The sequence below is a fragment of the Chrysemys picta genome, chromosome 2, assembly GCF_011386835.1.
Source record: "Chrysemys picta bellii isolate R12L10 chromosome 2, ASM1138683v2, whole genome shotgun sequence".
Taxonomy (NCBI): domain Eukaryota; kingdom Metazoa; phylum Chordata; order Testudines; family Emydidae; genus Chrysemys; species Chrysemys picta.
This window is the reverse complement of record NC_088792.1, coordinates 254,265,707-254,293,291: the sequence shown is the minus strand read 5'-3', so window position 1 is coordinate 254,293,291 and position 27,585 is coordinate 254,265,707. Positions and strand designations below refer to the sequence as shown.

The 27,585-nt window shown below is 43.4% G+C and overlaps 1 protein-coding gene across 1 annotated transcript in view; it reads left to right on the top strand.

Moving 5' to 3' along the window:
- The window catches only part of RRM2B (ribonucleotide reductase regulatory TP53 inducible subunit M2B), a 35,793-nt gene extending 23,660 nt beyond the window's left edge, over window positions 1-12,133 (top strand). The window contains exons 7-9 of the mRNA XM_005306042.4: window positions 2,403-2,507; window positions 3,164-3,277; window positions 8,546-12,133. Of these exons, the coding sequence (XP_005306099.2) occupies window positions 2,403-2,507; window positions 3,164-3,277; window positions 8,546-8,698 (372 nt within the window). The 3' untranslated portion in view covers window positions 8,699-12,133. The remainder of the gene's footprint in view (window positions 1-2,402; window positions 2,508-3,163; window positions 3,278-8,545) is intronic.
- Window positions 12,134-27,585: the final 15,452 nt, after the last annotated feature.

Below are 27,585 nucleotides of genomic sequence, written 5' to 3'. Positions count from 1 at the left end.
AGGCCGAGGGCAGGAGCCATAGGCGCCAACTCCCTGGGTGCTCCGGGGCTGAAGCACCCACGGGGAAAAATTGGTGGGCAGCTGTCCCCCCATGCCCCGCCCCAGCTCACCTCCACCTCCTCCCCTGAGCGCCCCATGGCTCCGCTTCTCCCCAAGCTCCCTGCGCTTCCTGCCGCGAAACAGCTATTTCGCAGCAGCGAGCGCTGGGAGGGAGGTGGGAGGAGGGGGAATGCAGCGCACTCGGGGAAGAGGCGGGGCTGGGGCAGGGATTTGGGGAGGAGTCCAATAGGGGCAGGGAGGGGGCAGAGTTGGGGCAGGGACTTTGGGGAAGGTGTTGGAATGGGGGCGGGGCAGGGGTGGAGTCGGTGCCAGTGGCAGAGGAGGGTTGAGCACCCACCGGCACCACAAAAAGTTGGCACACATGGCAGTGGTGGGGAGGGACAGCTGAACTGCCAGCAATTGAGAGCCTGCTGGGTGTCTGCTGCACAGAGAACTTAGGGGAGTGGGGAGCTGATGGGGGTCTGCCAGTGCATCCTGGTTCCAAGCCCCCACGAGCCAGCTGCAATGGGCTGCTCTTTCTGCAAGCGGTTGACAAAGCAGGCGGCTGCCAAACAACAATAAGGGAGCATTGTGCAACTTCAAACTAACATGTTCTCTGATTAATCAGCAACGTAACAATGTTAATCGGGATGACTTTAAGTGAGGATTGACTGTAAAGATCATTAAAATATCTTGAAACCATGAGTGTTCACAAATCTACTTCCAATGTCTGATGCTATAACGTGATTACATGATTTCTGTCCAGTATAAATGAGTGCCCTTTTAAGTTTTGAGAAATACAATTACATCAATGTTGCCATCAGGGTGGATTTGATTTAAATCACTAGTCAAGAAGACTCGATTTAATTATGGATTTCTAGATAAAAGTGCATTCTTGTTGGTTGTTATAACCTTAGTACATATTCCTCACAACTCAGAAATAGATGTAGGTTTCATTTTTAGATGGTACACACTACAGTTTAAATGCATCTAAAATGATAGTATCATAGAGTAACAACTATATTTTTTGCTCAAACATGAGAATTCAAGAATAGTCCAGAAGGAAGACAGGCAGTCCTTAAGAAAAGTATGAAATAAAAAAGTTTACCAACCCGAAGATCCTGCATGTTCAGACATGTTCTTTTCATCATCTTCAACGCAGCTTCCTCCTGAGGAGGAACACTTCTCATGATGTTTCATTTGGGCAACCAGGCCTTGCATTTCTTTGTTGTACTGTTTGTATTTTGCACGCATGCCTGTCTTACTCACAGGTAGCGGAACTTCATTAAAATATTCCCAAACTGGGTCTCTTTTACTGCCTTCTGCCATTATAGTTTTTCCCTTCTAGTAAGAGAATGGCATGGTAGATCCCAAATCAATGAAGGCTACACTCAGAAAGACCTCAAGACTTCTGGAATATGCTGCTCAAACAGTTTCACTTTTGTTTCTACTGCCTGTCCCTCCCTTCTCGCATTTGTCTCCAGACTTCTCCTTGTCCAGATATATTCTGCTCCCAACAATCCTCTATTCATTGAACTTTTTGAAACTTTTCACCTTTTAGGGAGGTAAGGGATTGACTCTGTGTACACAAATTTGCAGAGGGACAATAGGGTTGAGGTCTGTTATTTCTCACCTATAGATATTATTTATCATTTTTGCTGTTAACGATCATGTTATCTCTTGAGACACAAATCCACAGTTTGAGAACTACAAAACTAAACATCTCTGATGGTATCTTCTATACCAGTGGTCTCCAAACTTTTTTGATCGCGCACCCCTATCAGTACAAATTTTTTGAGCATGCACCCCCTGCCGCGCCGAAGCGCAAAAAAAAAAAAAAAAAGGCGCTCCTCCTGCCGTGTACCCCCAAGGATCCTCTTGCACACCCCCTGGGGTGCACGCATCCCACTTTGGAGACCACTGTTCTACACTGAGCACTGAGTCCCATTGGGTAGATAGAAAGATTAACCTAAATAATATATACAGAAGCCCTTGGAACTCCATAAGATTGGGTCCCTATTCCATGAACTATTGGAACTCATTTACAAACCTTTTCTTAAACATAACATGAATATATTGTCTCATAGTATAGAATTAGAATTTATAATCTCTATTCCATGATGAGATATCTTTCAGTTATAATGTATCTTTTAGATAGTTTTTTTCCTCAAAAAGCATTTTATCAAAAAAATCCAATTTAAATAAAAAACAATTTTTCTGATTGATTTTTATCCACCCTGATTGCCATGAAGCAGCAAATTAGGAAACTTATTCCTCTCAGAGAGACAATTATCAGTACAAGGCTTTAAATAGCAAATCATGAGGGGCAGGAGAAACTAAACTTTCATTCTTTTGTATTTCAGGGTCTGCACTGTGACTTTGCTTGCCTAATATTTCATTACTTAGTGAACAAGCCTTCAGAAGAGAGGGTCAAGGAGATCATTGTTAATGCAGTTGAAATTGAGCAGGTGAGCAGAGAAGATTGATCAGTACAGTGTCACTGATGGCACAAGAGGATTTTCATGCGTAAAGAAGGTGATGCTGTAGTAGAATTTCCGGAATTCCTAATAAATGACTGGTCCACACATGTGAATCACTGTAAAATTCCAACACACCACCTACAATCAATCTCTTGGTACTCTTGCTTGTCACAGAGAATAGAAGGCAGAGATGATTTTTGAGAGTACTAGCCAAGTGATTAGTAAAAGCGAACGGCACCACAGGTGGGTTTTCTTTTTCATGTTCAGTCACATTTGCTTACAGGTAAGATTTTTTTTTTGGTTGCTACACATAGGATCTGATCCAGCTCACCTTGAATTCAATGGCAAAACTTGCACTGATTGTTAGTGAGAATTGGATCTGTCACATAGAAAAAACACAAGTGAAAATTCTCACTGACCCTTTCACAAAATATATATTAAACATAGAAAATTGCAAAGAGCTGATCAAAACAGGAGACATTTGCTGTGTTTCTTGCGATGCAAGTTATTTAAGTTGTAAACAACCTCTGGGTCTGATTTCATAGAAATATCACAAACGATATACCACCACCAAGTAGATACTATTTGTTCCCCTTAAGTTGTACTGTCCCTTCTTTAAATGTCACTGTTGTTTTTTACTCCAGGAGTTTTTAACAGAGGCTTTACCAGTAGGGCTGATTGGAATGAATTGCACTTTGATGAAACGGTATATTGAATTTGTGGCAGACCGGTTACTGACAGAACTTGGGTTCTCTAAGGTAAGAAAGTTGAGAGAGATGACACTTCCAAGAAATATTGGCCTTTAAAATGGCCAAGCAAAGTTGTTTGTGTCCTGCACTAATTTACCACAGGTGTGGGTATCGCACCCATGCTGCACTTATGTGTTCTGCTGTATCTCACTCAGAGAACAATGTCAATATTCAGATTTCATTATTTGAAACAGATGAAACCATTGTTTCTCTGGCCAGGGTTCCCCTGTAATTACTACTTGGATTTTAAATTGGAAGTGTGTGTTGCATTCAGGTGTTCTGATTTTACGAGGCTGTAATAAAGTAGAATCGTTTATATTCATTGCACCAGGTTAACAGATTAGCATGCCCATCTCTTGGGTGGTCAATATAACGCTGAATTTGCTTAGATGGAAGCAAGTGACCTTCGAAAAATACTGTTACTCTGAGGAAAACAGATCTATTAATAATGCTGAGAGGAGATCTTCCTGAGGATAAACCCTTTAATTACACACAGAAATAAGTGAACCTCTGAAAATAAGTTGAGTTGCGTAGAGTTTTTTGTGCTGGATGCATTCATTGATTAAAAAAATATTAATCAATATATAGGGTAGAGTGGCTCTCTCAAGGTGTGAAAAGTAAATGTTTATATTGCACTGCTTTAGTGGAGTGAGAGCCAAGTCTATTCTAATATCTTGTTTCCTGAGATATTTCATGCTCCCTTGCTGAGTGCTGGTTGCCAGGGTTGGTGGGTTGAGGAGGGGAGAACCAGTCTAGATATTACCTATGAGATGCTGGAGAATTCCTGCTTTATTTTTACCAAGGGATGTTACCAGCAAGTGGATGCTGCTGCATCGAGTGCTGGTCCCTATGTGAATTCCACACATGGGCACGCATGTGCTTCCAGCGCCTGAGATGGGAGATTTGTAGTAAGAAGCGTCTGTTGGTCCTCACATTTGCAGTTGCTCTCCTCATGCTTCAAACTGAGGGCATAAAGGGTGGCACGGACCAATGCCTCTCCAATTCCTTCTTACCACTGCCTGGTTTGACTTCTTTGTGTCCGCATTGATCTTCCTCTGCTTACAATATCTGTAATTATATATTGTAAATAGTTTTTAGTAAGTTTAGACCTAGTGTTTAAGTGTGTTAGTATTTTCATAGCTAGTATAATTTGTTTAGTTCTCTGGAGCTTCTCCCCGTGGAAAAGGACTATGCCAAGAGTCCCAGAGTTTAAGAACTGTATCTCCCGCCCTGGTTCCTTCTGCTTCATCAATGAACACTAGCGCTTCCTTTACTGACTTGGGGAGGCTCACTCAAACCTGTGAGGGATGAGACCTCCATCTGTGGAAGCATCTCATGGAGCTGGCCATAAGACCCCAGTCAGATGCAGGCTGGGGAGAACCTCGGTATAGTGGTCTTGTTGCGAGTTGTGCCCCTGCTGAGTACAAGCTCTGGACTAGGGGTTGAAAAAATTAAGCCTAATAAACTTCTCATAAGAGTAGGGAACATAAGTATAGGCATAAGGAGAGATCTCTATCCAGATTTGCCTCTATGAAAAAGGATCCCTTCCCGTGTTGGTCTAAGTCAGGTAAGTTCTCATTCGCTGGTCCTTAGGGATTAGGTCTGCACAAACCTGTCCAAGAAGGAAAGGTGCAAAGGAAGAAGGATCTAACAGTTCTGGTTCCAACTCCTTCCCACAGGACAGATTGGCCCTGTCTGAGAGCTTTACACTGTACACCTGGGAGTCAGTGATTCCGGCACACTGAGTTCAAGAGCATTGGAGGCCTGGCCCCAGATCCATTGGTCCCCACCTCAGGGACTCCTTGAACTCCAGGAAGAACTGAAACCTTTATTTCTCTGGAACATATTTTTGCTCAGCTCTATTCATAATCTCCACTGCTGTTGGGCCTGGTCCTTTTTAGAGACATTTCAGTGTCAGGAAAAAACACCTCGAGGAAAAGAGGATCATCCCCCACTGCATCCACAAATTAGAGAATTCTTCCATTGGTGCCACTGGCACCACGGGTAGAATAGGAGCCCACCTTTTCATCGGATAAATTGAGTGCTCCAGGGGACCCTTTTTCCCCAAGGGAGACAAGCCCGGACAGAACCACTCCTGGCTCTGGGGTTGGGGCACAGACAGGGGTAAGGGAGGCATGACCCTGAAAAGTTTGGGGACCACTTATCTAGACCCATCACCCCAGCCAGTCATGAGGCTCGAATCATGGTTTCGCTCATCTTAGTTCTTCACAGAAGTCCAGAATACCACTGAGCATTTGCCTTTTTAGTATAATCTCTTCAGTAAGAAGAGCAATGAGTCAGCAGGTTAGCCCTATGGCTACACTATGCTCTCTTAAGGACTCTAGATCAACTCTTCGCTTCCTGGAGATTTATACCCTGGCCCCGAAGAGAGAGCACCACAAGCAAACCTAAAGATATTTACATTCATGTGGATATTCACCGGTACCACAGAAGCTTTCTAAGATTCATGGTAGGACAAGAGCACTACCAGTTTAGAGTACTCCCATATGGGCTAGTGACCGCACCCAAGGTCTTTACGAAAGTCTTCTCAGTGGTGGCCCAGATGAGGCACAACAGCTACGCCATCTTCCCATATCTGCATGACTGACTAGTAACATGCTGAACAAGCCAGGAAGCCCAGTTGGCAACCCTGTCCTTACTCCATTTCTGATGACATTGGGGGTCTGTATAAATAAAGAAAATTTCACTCCCACAAACACTGTAGAATTCATAGGACTGACCTTATCCTTTACTGAGGACGAGTCTATCTCCCTTTAAACAGATTTGAGGCCATGAGCAGTCACTCTTAGGCCTCGCACTACATTGAGGAGTGTGTCTTTCCCTACTGAGCCGCACGGCTGCGTGAGTGTATTTAACATCATTCGCTAGACTCCATCTCTGTTGCCTGCAGGCCTGGTTTTGGTCTGTTTATTCACCGGACAAGGACAACATGAATACCAGGATAACAATACTGTAAAGGTCAGAGCCTTTCTTGTATAGTGGACAAAACCGGACTAGATGTGAGCGGGAATCCCCTTTCTTCCACCCATACTGGACGCAACCATAATCATAGAGGCATCCCTCATAAGATGGGGAGCCACCATGTACAGTCACAATGCACATAGTTCCCATGTGAGGCCAGAATGCATATAAATGTACTGGAGAGGAGGGCAGTTCACCTTGCCTGTAATGCATTCCTCCCCCTCATATGGTTCCATCATATCCAGCTAATGTCAGACAACATGATTGACCGTCTTTTGTGTAAACAAACAGGCTGGAGTGAGATCTCTTCCTCTGTGTATAGAGGCAGTGAATTTATGAGACTGGTGCATCAAGAAGAGCATCTTGCTGTTGGTGACATACTTACCAGGTATGCAGAAGACTGGCAGAAAATCTCAGCAGGCACTTCTCTGCAGACCGTGAGTGAGAAATACACTATTCTGTCTTGACTGAAATCTTCACCCAGTGGGAAACACCATATTGGGACCTGTTTGCCTCCCAGACAAACAAGAAATTCAATCTCTACAGTTGCAGAGCAACATTAGGCTGAGACTCCAAGGGTGATCCCCTTCTGTTATCCTGGACTGACCATCTAAGGTACGTCTTTCCTCCCATCCCCCACTACTTCAGGTTCTATAGAAAATTCGCCACAACAGGGCCAAGGTTATCCTCATCGTATCCAATTGGCCCAGACATTTTTGCTTCTGGACCTCCTATGAACGTCATCCCATCCTCCTACCTATATACGATCTTTTCTGGATCAGGAGAAGGGCAGGATCAGAGATTGCAACCCAGACCCTCTTCATCTCATGGCCTGGTATTTGGATCATCATACCTAAAACGTTCATATTCAGAGGCCATCTGAACTATTCTCAATCGCAGCAGAAAAATCTCCACTAGAAAATGCTCTCTAGCTAAACAGCGTTCACCAGAATTGGCAGGTATCACTGCCATTTTAGACTATCTCCAGTCCCTCAAGATGTCGGACTTTCAGCTATCCAATGGAAAAACCTATCTGGCAGCAGTCAGTGCCTTCCCTCATCCAGTGAAAAGCCACATTATCTTTACTCACCCTGCCACAATTTGATTCCTCAAAGGACTCATTAGGACCTTCCCACCAGTGACAGTACCCACAGTACATGGGACCTCAGCTTGGTACTCTCAGCTCTTACCTTCAAAATGATGGTCATATGTTCCATGTCATGCCTTTCCATGAAGGTTGCCTTCTTATTTGCCATCAAGTCAGCCAGACGGGTGAATGAATGGGGTGCATTGATGGCTGATCCGCCGTACACCATATATCACAGAGAAAGTCTGTCTTGATTTCAGAGTTTCACATGAACAAACTTATTCACTTACCAATATTATTCCCAAAACCTCATGTTTTCAGCGAACAAACAAACAAAAAAGACTGCACTTCTTGAATGTCAAATAGGCCTTGGTCTTTTATCTGCAAAGAATAAAACTGAATGGGAAAACACCAAGAATATTTGTCGCCATAACAGAGTGCTCACAAGGACAAATATTATTGACTTGGTGACTCATTAAGTGGGTCTCTGGATGCATTATTCTGTCTCATCAGTTGGCACGTGTAACTCGCCCAGACGGGTATGAGGGCCTACTTTATGAGAGCACAAGCAACCTCAGTGGCATCTCTTTGAGCTGTATCAATGCTGGACGTTTGTAAAGCGGCTACCTGGGGATCCAGCCACAACTTTACAAAGCATTTTGCTCTAGGCCAGGCTTCCATGGCAGATGCAGCTGTGGGCACAATAGTGTTACAGATATCCATACCAACTGCATCCTCACACTTTCCTCCTGTGTGTGTGTGTATCTATATCTATATCTATATCTATAGAGGGACCAGCACTTGAAAAAGACATGGAAGTTACCTACCTTTAACTGGAGGTTCTTTGAGATGTGTGGTCCCTATCTGCATTTCACTACCCGCTCTCCTTCCCCTCTGCTTCAGATGTTATCTAATTCATGGTAAGAGAAGGAACTGGAAAGGTGTCTGTCCATACCACCCTCGGTTTGAAGCACAAGGAGAGCAACTCTGCATGCATGGACCAATAGACATTACTTGCTACAGATCTCCAGTTTCAGGCACATGGAGCACACGTGTACCCATGTGTGGAATACACATGGGGATCACCCATCTCGAAGAACCCACAGTTACAGGTAAGTAACATCATTTTGTGGATTATTCATGTGGGAATTCATAGGAGCATCATGTTGTCATTTCAGGAACTCCAATTTAATAAAGTTTGCTTTTAGGTCTTTCAAGCAGAAAATCCTTTTGATTTCATGGAGAATATTTCACTGGAAGGAAAAACAAATTTCTTTGAGAAGCGGGTTTCAGAGTATCAGCGCTTTGCAGTTATGGCAGAAACAACAGACAATGTTTTCACACTGGATGCAGATTTCTAATCTCTCTTCAGAGAGCATCGTGACTTTTTCCCACTCCCCATCTCACTTCGTGTTGGGAAGTTTTATGTATTTCTTAAGTCTACTAGGATTTTTTTTTTCTGGCTTCCTACTTTGTGTGAAGTTATAAATTTACACTTGAATAAACTGTAATTTAGCAATACAATATGTAGGTTATAACCTATAATGTAAATATCTTTTTGTATTGCACCCTGTAAAAAGGTCCTCTTAGAAATTCATGCAGCTTCTTAAAGGGATATACAGTAACTCCTCACTTAACGTTGTAGTTATTTTCCTGAAAAATGCAACTTTAAGTGAAACAATGTTAAATGAATCCAATTGTTCCATAAGATTTAATGTAAATGCGGGGGTTAGGTGCCAAGGAAATTTTTTGGGGTCAGACAAAAGGTATTATACTGTATACTGTACAGTACTATACTGTGGTTGGGAAGTACCCTGGCTGGGAAGCACCTTTGCAGCAGCAGTGGCAGCTTCCCTGGAGAACCGGCTCGGATTTTTCCGGGAATGCTCCAGGCCCGCCTCTTCCTGTCCCCGCTCCACTCCAAGCCCACCTCTTTTCTTCCCCCCCCCCACTCCATCTCCTCTCCCCCTCCCCCCCCCCCCCAAGTCCTAAGCGCCGCCAAACAGCTGTTTAGCGGCGCTTAGGATTTTCTGGGAGGAAGGGGGAGGAGTGGCGACACGGGGCTTCCCTGCTTCTCCCCCTCCCTCCCAGCACTTCGCACTTAGGACTTTCTGGGAGGGAGGGGCAGGAGTGGGAAAGCCCTGCGTCTCCGCTCCTCCCGCTCCCTCCCAGAAAGTCTTAAGCGCCTCCAAACAGCTGTTTGGCGGTGGGTGAAGCACTAGGAGGGAGGGAGAGGAGGCGGAGAAGTGGAACTTGTGCAATGCTACCTTGTAAAGTCGCTGCTCTTCCACAGAATCTTACAAGCAGGTAGCCAAACAACGTTATAAGGGAGCATTGCACAACTTTAAACGAGCATGTTCCCTAATTGAGCAGGGACATAACATTGAAACAACGTTAAGTGGGACAACGTTAAATGGGGAGTTACTGTACTATAAAGAACTTGTTTGACTCATGTTGTTGTGACCATTGGATAAAACTGGCTTTTTTTTAAATGGCTGCTATGTTTTACTGTGCTTTAGTTAAGTTAATTACACCTCTAACTCGATATAACGCTGTCCTTGGGAACAAAAAAAATCTTACCGCGTTATAGGTGAAACCGCGTTATATCGAACTTGCTTTGATCCGCCGGAGTGCGCAGCCCCGGAGCACTGCTTTACCGAATTATATTCGAATTCGTGTTATATCGGGTCGCATTATATCGGGGTAGAGGTGTATTTCTTAATTTGCATCTGTGCCTCACTTTGCAGTATTTTAATCTTGAACCCAGATGAGGTAACACTGCATGTAAATATGTTCCTGCAAACTCTTCTGACAACGGTTTTAAAATGTAAATTCGTGAATCTAGAACAGTGCTTCCCCTCTTGTCCCTATGATAGAGTACCCTTCTCCACTGCTTCAAAAACATTAGTAGAGGAAGGAGTGGTGTGTGTTTAGTGGGGTATACAGTATGATTATGGTACGAACTTATCAGATCAGGTGATACAATTTGCTTGGATTTCCCTGTTAACCTGTCATCTAGCTCAAGCAGCTTTCATGACACGTGCCAAACCCGGCCTATCAGTACTAGCAGCAAGCGTTCAAGGGAAAATATCTTTCATATAAGATTTGTTTTGTAATATTATAAATCAGGTGGATCTATATTTAAAACTTGAGCCTGTAACGAGACAGAGAAGGAGAGAGTTTTTGGTGTTGTTCAAATCTCAACCTACTTTATTGTTTAATCCAGTTGCTGCTACTTACATGTAAGTGTCTTAACAGTAAGCAGATTTACAGCAACTTTAATCCCTTATTGCACTGGGGTTGTGATCAGCATCTGACATTGAAATATCAATTTCTACATATCTTCTTTATTTTATTCATTCTGCTGGGTATTCTATACTCTCCCATCCTTCTGAATTTCACCAGTATATTTGTAATGTAAGATAGTGTATCGTTCTGATTTTTTCCCCTTGAGGTGTATTTTTTTACTTGAGCCTTATACCATTGAGAACCCAGATACTGGGGTGATGGTCATCTGTAGAATACCATGTTCAATGTGCAACATCACAGCATTACAATAGAATTTTCAGACCACAGATAGTCACAGTGTACTAGTGTTTTTAAATTTTCTGTCAACACTGTAGTACATTGTGACGATCAGCCCCAACTAGTGAGTGCTGCATAAATGGTGATGTGTGATCTGTATACAATCTAGCGTGTGTGCGTGTGTGTGTATTTTAGTTTATATCACAGGCAACTGCTACCGTATAGGCACAAATTGAAGGGGTGGTTTTATAATTTGACATAGTGACATTTGGTGTAGAAGGAATAACAGTAACAATCCAGCCCAGATTGACAGTGACAGCAGAACCCCATTTATCTGATTTAATTGGGACCTGGGGCCAGATCGGAAAACTCAGATAATCCAGAGAATGGGTAAGTATGAGGCTGCAGCACCATCTAGCGGCCACAGGAGAGATCTCCCACTTCTGGAAGTGTGTGGGCTGGTTGTTCACTTTATAGGAGAGCCAGATAATGTTGGGTCAGATAAACAGGGTTCTACTGTAGTTACCATCTGAATTATGTGAAGTAAGTCAGGCATGTCGGTCTAGTTCCTGGTGGACAGGTGTCCACATCACAAAAATAAGAATAATTGGCTCCCCCTTGTTCAGAGTCTGAGCAAAGAGGTCAAGGATTTAGCAGGCATGGAAGTAGAACTACTCTTTCTTCTAGAGATGGCCTGTCCAGTCTGGAGGGAGACACATTGGTGGGGCATTGAGGGAAAGCTTGCACCTATCGCTGTACTTGTACCTGTTCCTTGATTAAATAGAGAACTACAAATTCTGGAGCTCTCAATGCAGCATGTTTCATGACCAGTACGTTCACATGGAAGGAGAAAATGTTACAACCTGAATGTGACCTGTTTGGGGAAAGACAACCTCTTTTCTGCTCGTATCATCCTCAACTTGGTGGTATGAGGAGATTTTTTTTTTTTTAAGCATTTATCTGATGTTATAATTTAAATTAAGATACTTGATGTTTAGTCCAGGGTATTCACTGTTTTCTATATGGATTTGCTCAGGTCCCTTAGATAAACATAAGATACCAAAGTCCTGTTACAATCTTTATTCAAGTCATGTGTGAAATATTTGTATAGTTTCAGTAACACGGTTCAAAAGATGGTCATGGCCATGCCAGACTTCCTAAAGAAATGGACGGGGAAATGTCTATGGCTTGCTAGTTTCTTGTTTTATTGCAAAGCCTAAAATGATTTAAATAAAGTTAATAAAGAAATAAACCATGTCTGAACAATGTAATCTAGTGTCTTTGGAGCACTTGTTTTATTTGGTAGAGGGAAGCTTGGCCTCTATACCTTGACTCGTGATAGGAAACAAGATGCACTCCCCGCATTTTCTCAGAATCATTCTGTCATGCGGGGCAGGGTTTGCTCTCTCTGCATCTAGCAAGGGGTTTTATCCATTAAACCTATGGATGTCCCAGAAGCTGTGCAGAGCTTTGGATACCCATTGCCAAGGGGTGAGGATTCTTGGAAATCTACCAAGAGCTTCTCCTTCAGCCCCCTAAAGCCAAAGAACCCCAACCCACTGGTCTCTGTGGTGTTTGGGGCCAGGGAGAGAATGCAGTAGAGCCACTGCTCCCCCAGCATCTATATGAGTGTCTTGGCTTCTTGGGCACAGCGTGTTACCTTCATTAATACACCTCTATCCCGATACAACGTGACCCGATATAACGTGGGTTCGCAGTCAATGCGGTAAAGCTCTGACACGCTGCTCTGAGCAGCGTGTTAAGGGGGCTGAGGTCGAGGGATTGGATAAGGGGCAGAGGGTCTCAGGGGCTGTCAGGGGCTCCCCCCCTCCCCCGGGAGGCAGGAGCTGTGGAGGGGGCACTTTTGGGGGCCCTGCAGTCCCAGAGTGGTCCGGGGGGCTGGGAGCAGCCTGCTCCACTTCCCTCGCCCCGGCCCCAGCCGTGTCGCTCGGGGGAAGGGATCCCCCCCACACTCACCGGCAATGGCGAAAGCGGAGCAGCCCTGCCCCAGCCCACTGCACTCCGCCAGCTCCTAGCCGCGGCACTCCGCTTCCCGCCGCAGGTGAGTGCGGGACCTTTTCCCAACCCCCCTGCTCCCCAGCGACATGGCTGGGGCCAGGGCAAGGAAAGCAGAGCAGGCTGGGGCCGCGTTGCTCCGCTTTCTGCTGCCGGTGAGTGCGGGGAGGTTAGGGAAAGGACGCCCTCCATGGCTGGGAGGTGGCAGAGTGGAGCAGACTGGGGCCAAGTTGCTCCGCTTCCTGCTGCTGCCGGTGAGTGCCTGTCAGGGGGCAGGTGGTGTGGATAGGGGTCGGAGCAGTCAGGGAGCAGGGGGGTTGGGTGGGGGTGGAGTCCTGGGGGTGATTAGGGACGGGGGTCTCTGGAGGGGGCAGTCAGGGAACAAGGAACCGGGGGGGGGGGGGAGTGGCAAAGCAAGTTCGATATAAAGCGGTCTCACCTATAACGCAGTGAGATTTTTTTTTTTTGTCTCCCGAGGACTGCGCTATAGCGGGGTAGAGGTGTACCTAGTGGAGGGTGGTAATGTTACTAACTGTTTGTTCCCTACTAGGAGTATTTGACAGAGTATCTATAGCTGAGTCTTTAGGGTTCCAGAGCTGATAAGTCTGCACTAGATTCCTTTAGGTACCCACATTCCTTTTCATATTTTGTTCTCCCTGCAACCATTGATAGCTATTGAACAAACTCCTGCCCTCAGTAACCTGTCCCTAATGTCTCTCTGGGAATTGGCCTTTGAGATAATGAAACATTGTGGTGTTATTGACAAACTGTGACCGTATAGATTATTGTTGCAACCAGGGTCCTATGGTTGCACCAGGTCTTGTACAGAGGAGGCCAAATAGGGTGTCTATGGGAAGGTTGTAGATTGCTGGTTATGATTATGCTGTCTGTATGTGTGTATCATTTTTGTATTTGAAGTTATGAATATTGGCTATGTACTTGTTTGATTCTAAGTAGCCTCAGTGAAGTATTTGGTCAGCTTCTTGAGAAAGGACTATTCTCAGTAAGTGCCCAATCAAGAAATGCTTATCTGACAATCGACTTTGGGAGATGCCAATCCACATCTGAGCTTTCCTGGGAACGTTCAAAATAACATGTAAACAATGGTGTCGGCCTGCAAAAAGCGGAATCATTCATAGACATGTGACTTGCCCAGGTGACTGCAAACTCCATCTTGTTGAGGGGATTTTACACAGGAGAACAAAGGGGTTTCCACCCACAAGAGAGAGACTACAGAAGGCCCTGGAAACCCCTCCATTTTGTCTTCAGCTGGCTCAAAAGATAGCCTCTCCACCCCAAAGAGATGCCTGAAAGAAACTGGAACAAAGGACAGTAACTATGGGAGTGTGAGTGATTGCTGGATCCAGACTAGGAAGGAGCCTCGTCTGTGAAAGAAGCTTTTTGGAACATCTGTGAGGGTGAGATTTACCTGCATTTAGTTTCTTACTGTATTAGGCTTAAACTTGCGTGTTTTTGTTTTATTTTGCTTGGTAATTTACTTTGATCTGTCTGTTATTACTTGGAATGACTTAAATCCTACTTTTTATACTTAATAAGCAAAAAGTGATTTTACTAATTGACCCAGAGCAAGTAATTAATTCCTGGGGGAGCAAACAGCTGTGCACATCTCTCTTTCAGTGTTATAGAGGGCGGCCAATTTGAGTTTACCCCAGGGGTGGCCAACCTGATCCTGAGAAGGAGCCAGAATTTACTAATGTACATTGCCAAAGAGCCACAGCAATACATCAGCAGCCCCCCATCAGCTCTCCCCCCCCACTCCCTCTTCCCAATGCCTCCCGCCCACCAGCAGCCCTGCCAATCAGCACTTCCCCCTCCCTCCCTGCATCTTCCGAGCAGCTGTTTCATGGCATGCAGGAGGCTCCCGGGGGAGGAGGAGGAGAGGAGTGAAGGTATGGCAGGGGAGGGGGCAGGATGGAGTGGAGTGGGGGCAGGGCCTGTGGCAGAGCCAGGGGTTGAACAGTGAGCACCCCCTGGCACATTGGAAAGTTGGCGCCTGTAGCTCCAGCTCCCATACAAGGAGCTGCATGTGGCTCTAGAGCCACAGGCTGGCCACTCCTGGTTTACCCTGTATAAGCTTTATACAGAGTAAAACAGATTTATTTGGGGTTTGGATCCCATTAGGAACTGGGTCTTAAGCTGTTTTCAGTTAAGCCTGCAGTGTTTGGGGGATATGGGTCAGACCTGGGTCTGTGTCTGTAGCAGGCTAACGTGTCTGGCTTAACAAGACAGGGCACTGAAGTCCCAAGCTTCCAGGGAAAACGGGCTCAGAGGTAGTTTCAGCACATCAAGTGGCAGTACCAAGGGGTTTCTGTGACCCAACCTGCCACAAACATATTCTCCCAATTTTGTATATACGTGTACGTAAAACCTGTTTAATATTATTGAAAACTACCTGAGTACATGGAGAGGAGACTAGATCCCAAGATCACTCATTAACCCTGGTTCCATAAGTCCCTGTGGCACTTACACAAACAGAAAACTGAATGTATCGTAGGAAGCAAGATTACTGCAGAGCCTAGTTCTACTGCATTGCAGTGCATACACCTCTGCTTGCCAGTGAGTCAGTTATGGATATTTTTTTTATAGACACTTGGAAAGCCTCTAAAAATGAAAACAAGGTTTTTGCCTTGTACGTGCCTAAATCCTCTCACTTTTGCAAAGAAATGTTCACTTTTTTTCCAATCCTTCTGACTTTGAAAGCTAAAAAGGAGTGGGAAAATAAATTCTTCTAGTGTGTGTGTGATAGTGCAGCAGACTATCCATGAAGAGCATATTATTGGCGTTAAAGATCCAGTAGCATTGGCCCATCAGAGCCATTCCAGGTTCTAGCTGGATCTCTAGATAGATGTGTGTTGTCAACCGAAAGAACGCTCCCAAGACAGCAAGATGTTCTAGACTGTTGACCTGAAGTCAATAATTCTGGTATCTGTGGCCATTCACTGGTTCAGTTTATCTCACTAATGTACACTTCTTTGCCCTTGTGATTAATTTCTAGATCTGTGATGGTAAGGAATAAAGGAACAAGAGGTTAAATTTAGACCTGTTATAGACATTTGATCAGTCATAATGCAAGATAATTTTTTAAATGTCCCTGTAGGCAATAATGGAGAAAATTTGTGAAGGTGCAGGACCCTGTTCTCTTGTGTGTAGAAAGCCCTGGAAGGGAAGGCCTCAGATTGGATACACCAGTGATGAATCAATATGGCGCCTAGACAGCTTGTTCGGCCACTTTTGCTCTAATGCAAGTTCCCTTGCAGCAGGTGTGGGCGACAGCAGAATGAAGCAGTGTCTAGATCTAGCACAGCCACACACACACACACACACAATCCATATATTGCAACACAACAGTCTATCCCTGCCATGCTGCCATTACCTGGGCTGCTGTCCTCTGCTGTATGTTAAATGCATGGAACACAGTCTTTCTGCACACTGTCTTTCCATACCGTGCAGCAGGCAGGGTCATTTGGCCCTTAGTTACTGTTGCATTATATTTTACAATATGAACTAATGACCCAGAAGTGACACATTAAAACCAAATAAATTATCACTGACAGGAGCTAAGGGGTTAATAACAGCATGTTCCACAGAGGGATTGAATTGGTTTTCAAGTGTGTTTGTATCGGTGACCATTTTAAACTATCTGTTTGACACAACAACATTTTTAATATAACTGAAAGAGCACGGGAGGTTATTTTAATTAAAGGGAGGTGGTACGGAGCAATGTATCTAGTTCCCTCCGATTGCCACCATTTTATAGATTAACCTTCCCCGGTTACTTGTAAAATCAAGCAGTAAATTTATCATTATAGGTATTATAATGGTGCCCACTGGCCCTAATCCAGTATCATAGCTCCATAGTACTGTGCCTTATGCACACAACAGGAAGATGGTTCTGAACCCAATTTATGCTGCTACACTGTGTTGTCTTTATTTGTTTTAAAGCTTTAACAGAGAATCAGGATTTTAAGCATATACCGCTGCAATTCTAAGGTGTGCTGTATCCTCTGTGAATGTGGTGTGACAGGAATTCCTGACAAAACACTCCGGTTTCCTTGTGTCATGCTATCAGATTTTCCTGCTTTTGCACATTATTAGACTACCTGTCTGGCATCCTTGACAATCACTCCCCAGCTTCCACTTGATGCTAAGTGTTCTTCCTGGCCCTTCTTCATATGTTCAGCCAATGAATTATGTTCAGTTTTTCCTTATGGTGGAGCACTTGAGCTAATAAATAAAATATTGGTGTCTCAGTCAGTAAGAGTCTCTGGGTTAGTGCTCATGTAGGGAGAGAAGCATTTAATGGTCTAATAAAAAGTTAAATTAGAAGAAGTTCAGGTTTCACTAATTTGGGTCTTTTTTAAAGCAAATTGAGCATCTTAAAGTGTGACCAAAAGGATTGGTGTTTGCTTTTGACCTTAAGAGTAGAGTGAAAAGTGATGTTGGAAACTTTATCAGTTAAGAAAGTTCATTCCCACCCTGACAAATTTGGATGAGAAGGGAGGTGTAGAAAGTCATGAAACAAAACAAGAAGTCAGTACTAATCAACACAGCACACAAACCTTTTGGTATTAAGAAATGCTATTTTATGATTAACAGCTGTAGGTCACAACAGTGTTACTGAACTGTCATCACCAATCATATTGCTTTACATGAAATGGCTATTGAACAATCAAATAATTTTCTACTTGCATCACATGTTGTGCAGTGCTAGTACTATGTAGCTAATAAAACTCAAGATGTCAAAGCACAAGTCCAATGCCTGGGAAATAAATCACCGTATCAACCAAAAGATACAAATAATGTTAATTGTATCCTTCCTTGTGTTCTGCATCTTGACACAGTAGGAAGGGTGTGTGGGTGTGTGTGTGTGCGCGCCGATGAAACTGAGGGCTATGCCTGTGGGAGTTCTAACTCCTGGTAGGACCACCCACACAGAGGTCAAAGGGTAGACACCAGATGAAAAGCCCATGGGTCCTCCAGGTTGAGGGTTGAGCAATAGGCCAACAACCTGTCCTCGTAAACCAGTTAAGTTATAGAAACACAACAAAGTTGCCATTTTGGCAAACAGCATGATGTAAAGGAATGGTGAAGCCTTGTTCATTCTCTAAGTAACATCTGAGAGCACAGGAAAGATTCAGATCAGACTTATTGTATATGCTAGCCATAAACCAAACCACCCACCATTTCTAATTTAAAATATTGCATGTAAAATTAAATTTGATGTCCCATCTACTATATGTCAATCTTTACTCCTTCCATGCCCAGAGAGAACCTGATCCCACTCAATTTGCCCACTGCCCATTCCTCAGGCAGGAGACCCAGTGCAGTGATCAACAGGTGGTAATTCCAGTGATGAAGTCCATATGCTTTGGAGTTACATGCCATGACAACTGCTGGGGTGAAAGGAACTGAGCAGGCGGCGGGTCGGCAGGGACTTATATACACCTTCATAAAAGACCCGCTCTAGGGGTCCCCACGGCTGATCCGACAGGTACCGCTAGAGGAAAAGCTTTCCGGTGATTGTGCACGCGGCACATGCGCACACCTATTAGAATGGACATGAGCAACACATCTCTAAGAACCACAATTACGAGAGGTAAGTAACCGGTTTTTCAAAGGTCTTTGTTGGTTTTCCTTTGTTGGTTATTTTGGTTGTTTTATTCCCATTGTATTCTCTTATCTGTCATCCAGAGATTATATATATATATATATATATATATATATATATATAATTAATGTGTGCTAATTTTTAATCTCCCCAGTTACATGACATGTAATTAGTTTTGTTCACTGCAGATCTGAAGTTTGATATTATACGAGCACCAGGTACAATCAGGAAATGTTGTTATACTCCCCTCTCTTCCCCCCCCCCCCCTCCGGTTTCTCCATGTGAGTCTCACGGTTGTGGTAATGGTTAGATTATTTGGTCTCTTTTCCTAAGGACTCAGGAGTGCGAGCTTTAAAAACTAACTGGAGTTTTCTAACCCTTCCAAGGCTTGGACTGAGGATATAGTTTTGTTTGCTCTGAGCATCCTCAACTGCTGTTTTCACCACTTCTGTTTCCTCCCACCCCTCTCAGCCTTGTGACTTTTGGATAGTAGGGGCTGTGGCAAGGTCTCTCCACTGAAACTGTGTGAATTACAGGTGCCATAACTAGGCAGCCATTTCTTTTGGCTAAAGTTATAGATAAATTATTCTATCAGAGAACTCCATGGTTCAAATGTTCTTAGGGTTAATTGTCTTCCTGAACTATTGAAATGCTGCTGTTCTAGCAGGAAAGCTGTGGCAGAAAGGAGCCAGGCTTGTTTAGCAGACCTGTAGTCTCGTCCTCTGGTACAAGAACACTAGTTATTTCTACGATATGACAGGAAGGGCCATGTTCTTAAAAAGAGGAGGCTTGAGGTGCATACAAAAACAACTGGCACTGAGTCGATCAGACTCAGTGTTGCCGCGAAGGGTTTTACTGAGGCTCATTAGGCTTGGATAGATTCAGATTTCTGACTGTCTGTCCATAGGGGATGGTCTATAGCATTATGTAGGAAATGATAAATGTTTTCTATGTCTTTTTAACTATGCTGTAGAATTTACAGAATTAAATCCCTTCTATTAGATCATTAAAAACCTCTAAAAAGAATATTATTCTCTACTACACTCTAGGTTTTAAAGTAGTTTTTATAGAACCTCATTATAGCTCTATAGAATTATATTGGTTTAGTGCCTGTTAAATTAAGTTTTCCATAAGGGTGTGTGATAGGGTGTGCACTCCACACTAGCCCTGATGGAGTTAACGAGGGCCTGAGAAGGCCAATTGGGTTATCTGGAGTCACCTGGAAGAGGGAAAGTCAGAGTTAATTAAGAGAGAAGCCCAGCTGGGACAGCAATGTAAAGCCAGGAGCCTGAAAACAGAAGAAAGCTGCAGTCACTCCTTGTGATGAGGGAGGTCATCAGGGACAAGGAGGAAGTCCAGAGATCCTGCCTGTGAGTATGGAGTCTAGCAAGAGGCTAGGAGGGGGTGAAGTAGTCATGGGGAGTAGAGTAGGCTCCCATGGTAAACCCAGAAATAGACAAGTGACGACAGAAAGCTGTGTTGGAAGGAGCTCAGGGAAAAAGCAATAGGGACAGAGATTGAGCAGACCTGGATTGCTGGTGATAGGGTCCCGGAACTTGGTTTAGCAGACGTGCCTGGGTTCCCCTGAAGCAACTGGTATAGTGGCACAGAGCCCCGAGCCAGGGTTGAACATTGTCCAGAACAGGCCATCCACAGGGCAAATTCTTCCCTGCCCATCTCTAGCCATTTTAAATCCATTTTTGCACTGTAGGATTTAGCAGATGGGAGAATCCAGCCATTGGGCCTGGTTCTCCTTGTTTGCATAGTAATTCTAAACCAGTGCATCTTTTAATTCCAGTGGAGCGATTTCTGATTAATCTCAGTACAAGCAAGAGGAGAGTCAGATGTACTGAGTGCAGGGTGGGTGTCTCTTCCTTCTCTTAGGGCAGAAGGCTGCCTGGAAAGCAGGGGTTTGGAGAGAATTTCTCTTTTGAGTTCTGGGCTAAGAGAAAAAGAAACTTGGGTTGGGAAAGCATGATGAGATGATGAGCCTTCTGTGGGCTTCCTGGAGAGGGAAAGTTAGGAAACAAAAGGGAATTTTCTTTGAGACGTGTCTCGGGTAAGGAATTTTCTTCAGTATAGTTAGTTAGATGTGGCTGTGAGTCGGCCTGAATTAATCTGATATATGTTAGTGACTGGAGGAGTTAATTTATTCTAACAGCAGTTTGGTAAAGAAGTTCAATCCTTGGTTGCAAATTGGACAGAGGGGGGGAAAAAAGAGCTACCGATGAGCTAACCTGAATTTAAAATAGTGGTGCAGCCTGTGTTTGATTAATAGACAGTTACAAAATGTTCATTTACAGATAGACTGAGACCATCACTGTGTGTCAAGCCCCCCCCATTTCCCAGGACCAGGACAGCAAAAGGAAGTCTTCAGGGAATCCCAAAGTCCAGCAGGGAACTTGGAAGTCTACAAGCAGCTACCAACATTATGTAAAGCAAATGCCTTTGGAGAGGAATATAAATGCTATGAAGCATTTTGAGCTCTGTGTTCTTTATTAGAGGCTGAACTGAGACAATGAATTAGAAATAAGAGGCATATTACAGAAATGAACTTCAACCAGTTCGACATCTTAAATAGAGCAGGTTATAAAAGGTGGTGATGTTTCTGCACTATAATAGGAAATATTCCTGCCATTTGATGAGAGACTTACTCATCTTTTATTGATTCCTTGAGTGCTTAAGAGGTAAAGAGTTAAACAATAGCTTAATAGGCTGCCTATAGTCTTGAATGTGCTTACTGAGCAGTTCCACCCCTCATTCATATTACGTGTAATTGTATTCCTGAAGCAGAGGATATTTTTATTTGTACAACCCCTCCTTAAGTTGTTTCACTCATTATAATGGTGGTGGTTCCCATGTGTACTCATCACTCAATACGTTAATGGAAGTGTTTGTAGGGAGTTTGTCTTTAACATGTATTAGACATTTTTATTAATGTATAGGTCATATTTTTCAGCTAAACACTCTGGAGGAGACCTTTCCCAATTCATTTCTAGGTGACTTGGTTTCCTTGAAACCCACTTCCTCCAGCAACATTTCCATGGCTGACCTTTACTCTGGTGCAATCCTCTTCACCCTTTACACCCTACCTCATTCTCATATCCAAAAATCTGTCTTCCCAAGTCTCATACACAACATATATTTTGTGGAGGCAACAAAGAAGCCTTCTATCTGTTGCCTCATCTTTAACTGGCTTTTGGCCTTCTGGGTGCATAGAAGCCTTTGGGCCAAAGATGCGGCTTGCCATGATGAGCCCTTACAGTGCAGGTTGGCAGTGATGTTGACAAAGTGCAGGGATGCTCTAGGTTCTACTGCATGTTGATCCTGTGTTGGCTGGTTCCCCTGGAGGACACTGACAACAGCCTTTCATTACCACAGTCTGCTGAGGAGGATAAACAGTGCTCCGGAGCATGCCAGAGGGGCGTGTGTGCAAAACAGCACTGGAGGTCTGGCATAGAATCATAAAATGTAGGGCTGGGAGGGACCGCAAGAGGTCATCAAGTCCTTGCTTTGAGGCAGGACCAGTGTTTGTCCAGCCTGTTCTTAAAAACTTCCAGTGATGGGGACTCCACAGCCTCCCTTGGACGCCTATTCCAGAGCTTAATTATGCTTATAGTTAGAAAGCTTTTCCTAATATCTAACCTAAATCTGCCTTGCTGCAGATTAAACCCGTTAATTCTTGTTCTACCATCAGTGGACACAAAGAACAATTGGTCCTCATCCTTTTTGCAACAGCCCTTAACATGTTTGAAGATTGTTATCGGGTCCCCCAAGTCTTCTTTTCTCAAGACTCAACATGCCCAGTTTTTTAAACTTTTCCTCAAAGGTCAGGTTTTATAAACCTTTTATTATTTCTGTTGCTCTTCTCTGGACTCTCTCCAGTTTGTCCACATCTTTCCTGGAGTGTGGTACCCAGAATTGGATACAGTACTCCAGCTGAGGCCTCACCAGCACCAGTAGAGCGGGGAAGTTGTCTCCCATTTCTTACATAGGACACTTCTGTTAATATTCCCCAGAATATTAGCCATTTTCACAACTGAATCACATTGACTTATATTCAATTTGTGATCCACTATAAGCCCCAGATCCTTTTTCAACAGTATTACCACCTGGCCAGATATTCCCCATTTTGTAGTTGTGCATTTGATTTTTTTCCTTCTTCTGCACTTACGTTTATTAAATTTCATCATGTTGTTTTCAGACCAATTCTCCCATTTGTTAAGGTCCAGTTGAAATCAAATCCTGTCCTCAAAAGTGCTTGCAACTCCTCCAGCTTGGTGTTATCTACATATTTTATAAGCATACTCTCCACTCCATTATCCAAATTAATAATGAAAATATTGAATACTACTGAACGCAGGACTGTGGAACCCCACTAGATGCACCCTCCCAGTTTGACTGCAAGCCACTGATAGCTACTCTTTGAGTACTGTTTTTCCGCCAGCAGTGCACGCACTTTACAGTAGTTGCATCTAGACCACATTTCCCTAGTTTGCTTATGAGAATGTCATGTGAGACACTATCAAAAGCTTTACTACAATCAAGATATATCACGTCTATTGTTTTACCCACCCCCATCCATTAGGCCAGTAACTTTGTCAAAGAAGGAAATTAGGTTGGTTTGGCATGATTTGTTCTTGACAAATCCATGCTGGCTATTCCTAATAACCCTATTATCCTGTGGGTGCTTACAAACTGATTGTTTAATAATTTGTTCCAGTATTTTTCCAGGTATCAAAGTTAGACGGACTGGTCTATAGTTCCCTGTGTCCTCTTTGATGATCCAAGAACAGGGTCAGCATAGAAATATCAACTGCTGGAAGGGTGGGGACCCAGAAGGAGGGAAGAAAGGCAGTTAGCAAAGTGAGTCTTGATGAAAGAACCCAGAGCTTTGAGAAGAAAAGAGGCCCCACCCATTAGGCTGCCAGAGTCTCCTCTGCAATTATCCTTACAGAATGGCCAGGGGCTCATTGTGACTAAGAGCTTTTGTATGGACAGCAGGCCCATTATTCTTCCTAAGATGGTTGGAAGAAAAATCATGAGAGAGATGGTAAGACAGCAGGTCTTTTACATCCCTCCCCATCTCTCCACTGTGAGTTTCCTTGCTGGACGTAGTCCTTGAGGAAACCCCAGATGAATTTTGATAGAATGATGCCTGTGAGTTGTTCTCACATTTGCAGCCTTTAACGTGTTCCTGGAGTGGGGGGCAAGAGGTGGCACTTAATGTCCCTGGCACGTTAGTTGGGTGATTTTCCTTTTCATGGTTCCCCCAAGGACATGGGCAATGTGAGGCATTGCTGGGCCATTTCTTAGTCTCCTGGACAAGGACGGGACCACAAGGTTCCACAAGGAAGGGACCGCTATTGCTTATTTATATATTGAACTGACACAGGAAGCTTGGATTCCTAAGGACAAGATCATTGCACTAAGGGAACATATGGCAAGATTTGAAAAAGGAGGCCAAGGTAATATGAAAGAAAAGGTACCCTCTTGTGTTTCCTTGTGCACAGTGGTTGTGCACAGTATTTCCTCCTCGTTTCTTCTTCCACTGCTTTTTTTTACAGTCACACTCACTGCTTCATCCAACTATATTTTTTTTGAGGGCAGGCTGGGGCAACTTATTTGGTTTCCTTTTCTCATCATAACTCTGTGTGTCAACCAGCCTTCTGTGTCATTGTATGCTGGAGGGCAATATACAGCCCGTAGGAAATATATGATTATAAAATAATCATCACTGATGTCATCAGTCACTGGGTTTGCTTTAATGCTTTATTTACTGTATCCTGTATCCCATCATGGTGTCATGTCCCTAACTCACTGCCACGGGCTACTAGTCCAACAAAAAACTCAGTCAAAATACATAGGGGAAATTTTATGCACAGTTGCTGAGCTATTCCAGAAGATGTCATGCTAGAAATTTGGCTAATTACTGTATCTGTTTTCAGGAGGAATTCATTAGGCAGAGATCCATCTGCATAATTATGAAATAACTTTTTTTCATCCTGTCCTTTATCTCTCCACTTTCATTTCTTCTATTGGGTGATTTCATTCTTCTCCAGCTCATTAGACTGGCAAGCTTTAAGAAACATCTTCATTACAGGTAGGTTTTTCCAAGTTCTTCCAAACCCACTCTTTGGCTATTGATAGTACTTATGAACATGTCCTCAGTGCCACTGTACTTAGCAATATATCATCTTTCTCTCCTGCATCTGTTCTATGTAAGTGGAAACATTAACACATGCTGGCTGGATTACAAAATCCAAATGATACCACACGAAGCAGAAGCAACTGCCAAGCAGAGAGCAGTTGTTGCCATTTTTATTTTCTTTCTGTCACAGCTGTTAATCTCTTCCTTTATTGGTGCTGTTGCTAAGCATAGCTCTGAATTAAGGGGATCTAGGCTGTCTCAAGCCAACAAAAAATAGGCTCATTTTTGCCTAGGAAAAGGAGAGAATGTCTTTTCAGATCATTTACCACTCTAGGTAATAAACTGGAAAGACTGTTAGGTTACAGCAGTTGTATGTGTTTCAGCAACGCTTTTTTGAATAGACATGTACAATAAAACAGACTCATGGAAATGTAGGGCTGGAAGGGACATCAAGAGGTCACCAGACTTTCCCTAAGCTGTTGTACAGTATAATGTCTTTGGCCTAAGGGCGAGGCACTTTCCATCTTCTTCCAGATGGAATGAAATATCACACACTATGGCTCAGATCCTCAGCTGATTGGTGGGCACCACAGAATTCAATAGAGCATTGATTTACATAAGCAGAGGACATGGGCCATCCATTACTGGCCCCAAACAAGGGTCAGGAGGAGCAGGGTTGTTGTGGTAAACTCTGATAGCCCAGCCATGTCCCATCTTTTTCACTTTTCATGTCCTCTCTCCCCTACTACCAGCCCTTGCCCCCTCTGGGGTGAAGTAGATGTTGAGGGGAATTTTAGGACGAGGCATAATTTCCACTATGTTAGAAGTATTGCAACCAAACCACAGCACCCAGCAGTATGTTAAAGTGCTATAGAATGTATGTGCCTGCCAGTTGTTTATAAAACCAAGGACTGTTAAGATGGCCTCTATTTGCAGAGTGAATTCAATATGAAATGTAAAGTGTTGCTGCAAACTAAGGTGTAGGTGTGTGATGCTATTTCTTAAAGCAGAACAGTGAAGCTGTTGTCTTCTCTGATCAGTTGTATGCCCCAGTGCAGGCCCATGAGAGTGCAGGCTATGGAAGCGAAGGAGTGGGAGGGCTAGTGCTAGCAAAGATTTCCATAAAATTGGTCAAATGGATTCAGTTATTTCTGTGGTCGTTCTGGAGACCATATTTGGAGCTGTGGCAGCCAACCAGCTCAGCTGTTAATTCTATAACAAAAACAAAACACAAGACTCGAGCACACACAATGCCATAATCAAATTCAGTGGTAGCTAACGCCCATGGTGGCACACTAATCTCAAATTGTCATATCAAAACAAGGTGCCACATCAGCTGCTGCCAATCCTTTTTTCCTAAATACCCAGGGAAAACCCTGGCTGGAAGACAGTGGGAAAGGATACAAATGGTAATTTTGGAGCAGGGGGAGTTAGTGGTCCACCTCTTCTCCTACAGCTTGTTGACTACTCAGATTCAGGGGTTAGTGTATAGAAACTCTGTTGCTTATATCATGATGATAGAGAAACACATGGCCCAACTTTGTGCGATTTCTGTTGAAGTCAATGGATTTGATTCTTCTCTGACTTACTACAATTGTATGGTGATGTATTCTAGCAGGGCCAGATTAAGACCTTTAGAGGCCCTAAGCACTGAAAAGATTATGGTGCCTCCCCCATATGTAATTCAAAATAAAAACAATACTATGCCATAAAATAAAATTTTATTTTTTGAAATGACACAAAACTTACATGTATGCTGAAATTAAAATAGCTTTTTTCTAGATTTTCTGATTGCAAAATTCTGGATAAGTTCATCAAAGCTGACTCAACGAAGCATGTCCGCTTCCATACACAATAGGGAAAGTGAATCAAGTCTGTCCTGACACATTGTTGTTCTCTGAGGGTTTTTTATTCTTTTCAGCTGAGGAAAAAGAGCGTTCTGCAGAGCAGTTAGTAATCATCAATGTTAGAAAAATACGTAGTGTGATCTCTACATTTGGAAATACACATTGTATTCCGTCTTTCAATATTGTGTCATGAAGATCAATGTGACTGGATTTCATTTTTCCTGTTTTATTAAACTTTGCGCGCATATAACAGTGGAACTGCCATACATCTCCACAGAGATTCATGTTCAAGTCAACAGGGTCTGAGTCAACTAGCTTTTGGGAACCTTGTGAATATTGTTCGTCAGATAAGTCCATATCGTTTAGAAAAGAAAATCTACTTGATACTTCTTTGTACACTTCACCTCTCCTCTTCATATGAGCTTCAAGTGTATTAATTATAGCGTAGTAAGTAGATATGACACTATATATATATATATATATATATATATAAAAGGAAAAAAACGAATCAAGTACGTATAACTCAGAAGAATATATCAATAATAAAACATAAATTTATTGCAATACATGACAGGATCTGATTTCCTCACATTATTTCGATCAGTAGGACGCCCCCCTGATTTAGGTGGGGATAACTAATAAAAAGAGAACAGAAAAACGGGGGAAGAGTGTGTAGTGGAGTGTAAGGAAGTCTAACAAAGTTCTGATTTTTCCCATGATGACTGCTTTGATCCTTTTTTTGAAATATCAAATTTAAAAAAAAACAAATCTCTTTTTTTGGGTGCCCCCTGCTTTGCTGGTGCCCTAAGCATGTGCTTAGTCTGCCTATTGGGTAATCCAGCCCTGTATTCTAGTGATTTCAGTGGCGTTACTCCTGAGTGAGGTGGTGTTAGCAGGTTTGCAGGTGCTGGAAGGGATATATGGAATGTTTTTGAATAGCTCCACTCTTTCTTTCAGAGACATACGGGACAGAAGTTTTGGATAGCTGCATATGTGTCCTGAAGACTTTTACATGGCATCCCATTTCTGTCACGCCTCATATTCAGCATGCACATGGTATCCACACCAGTGCTGAAATAA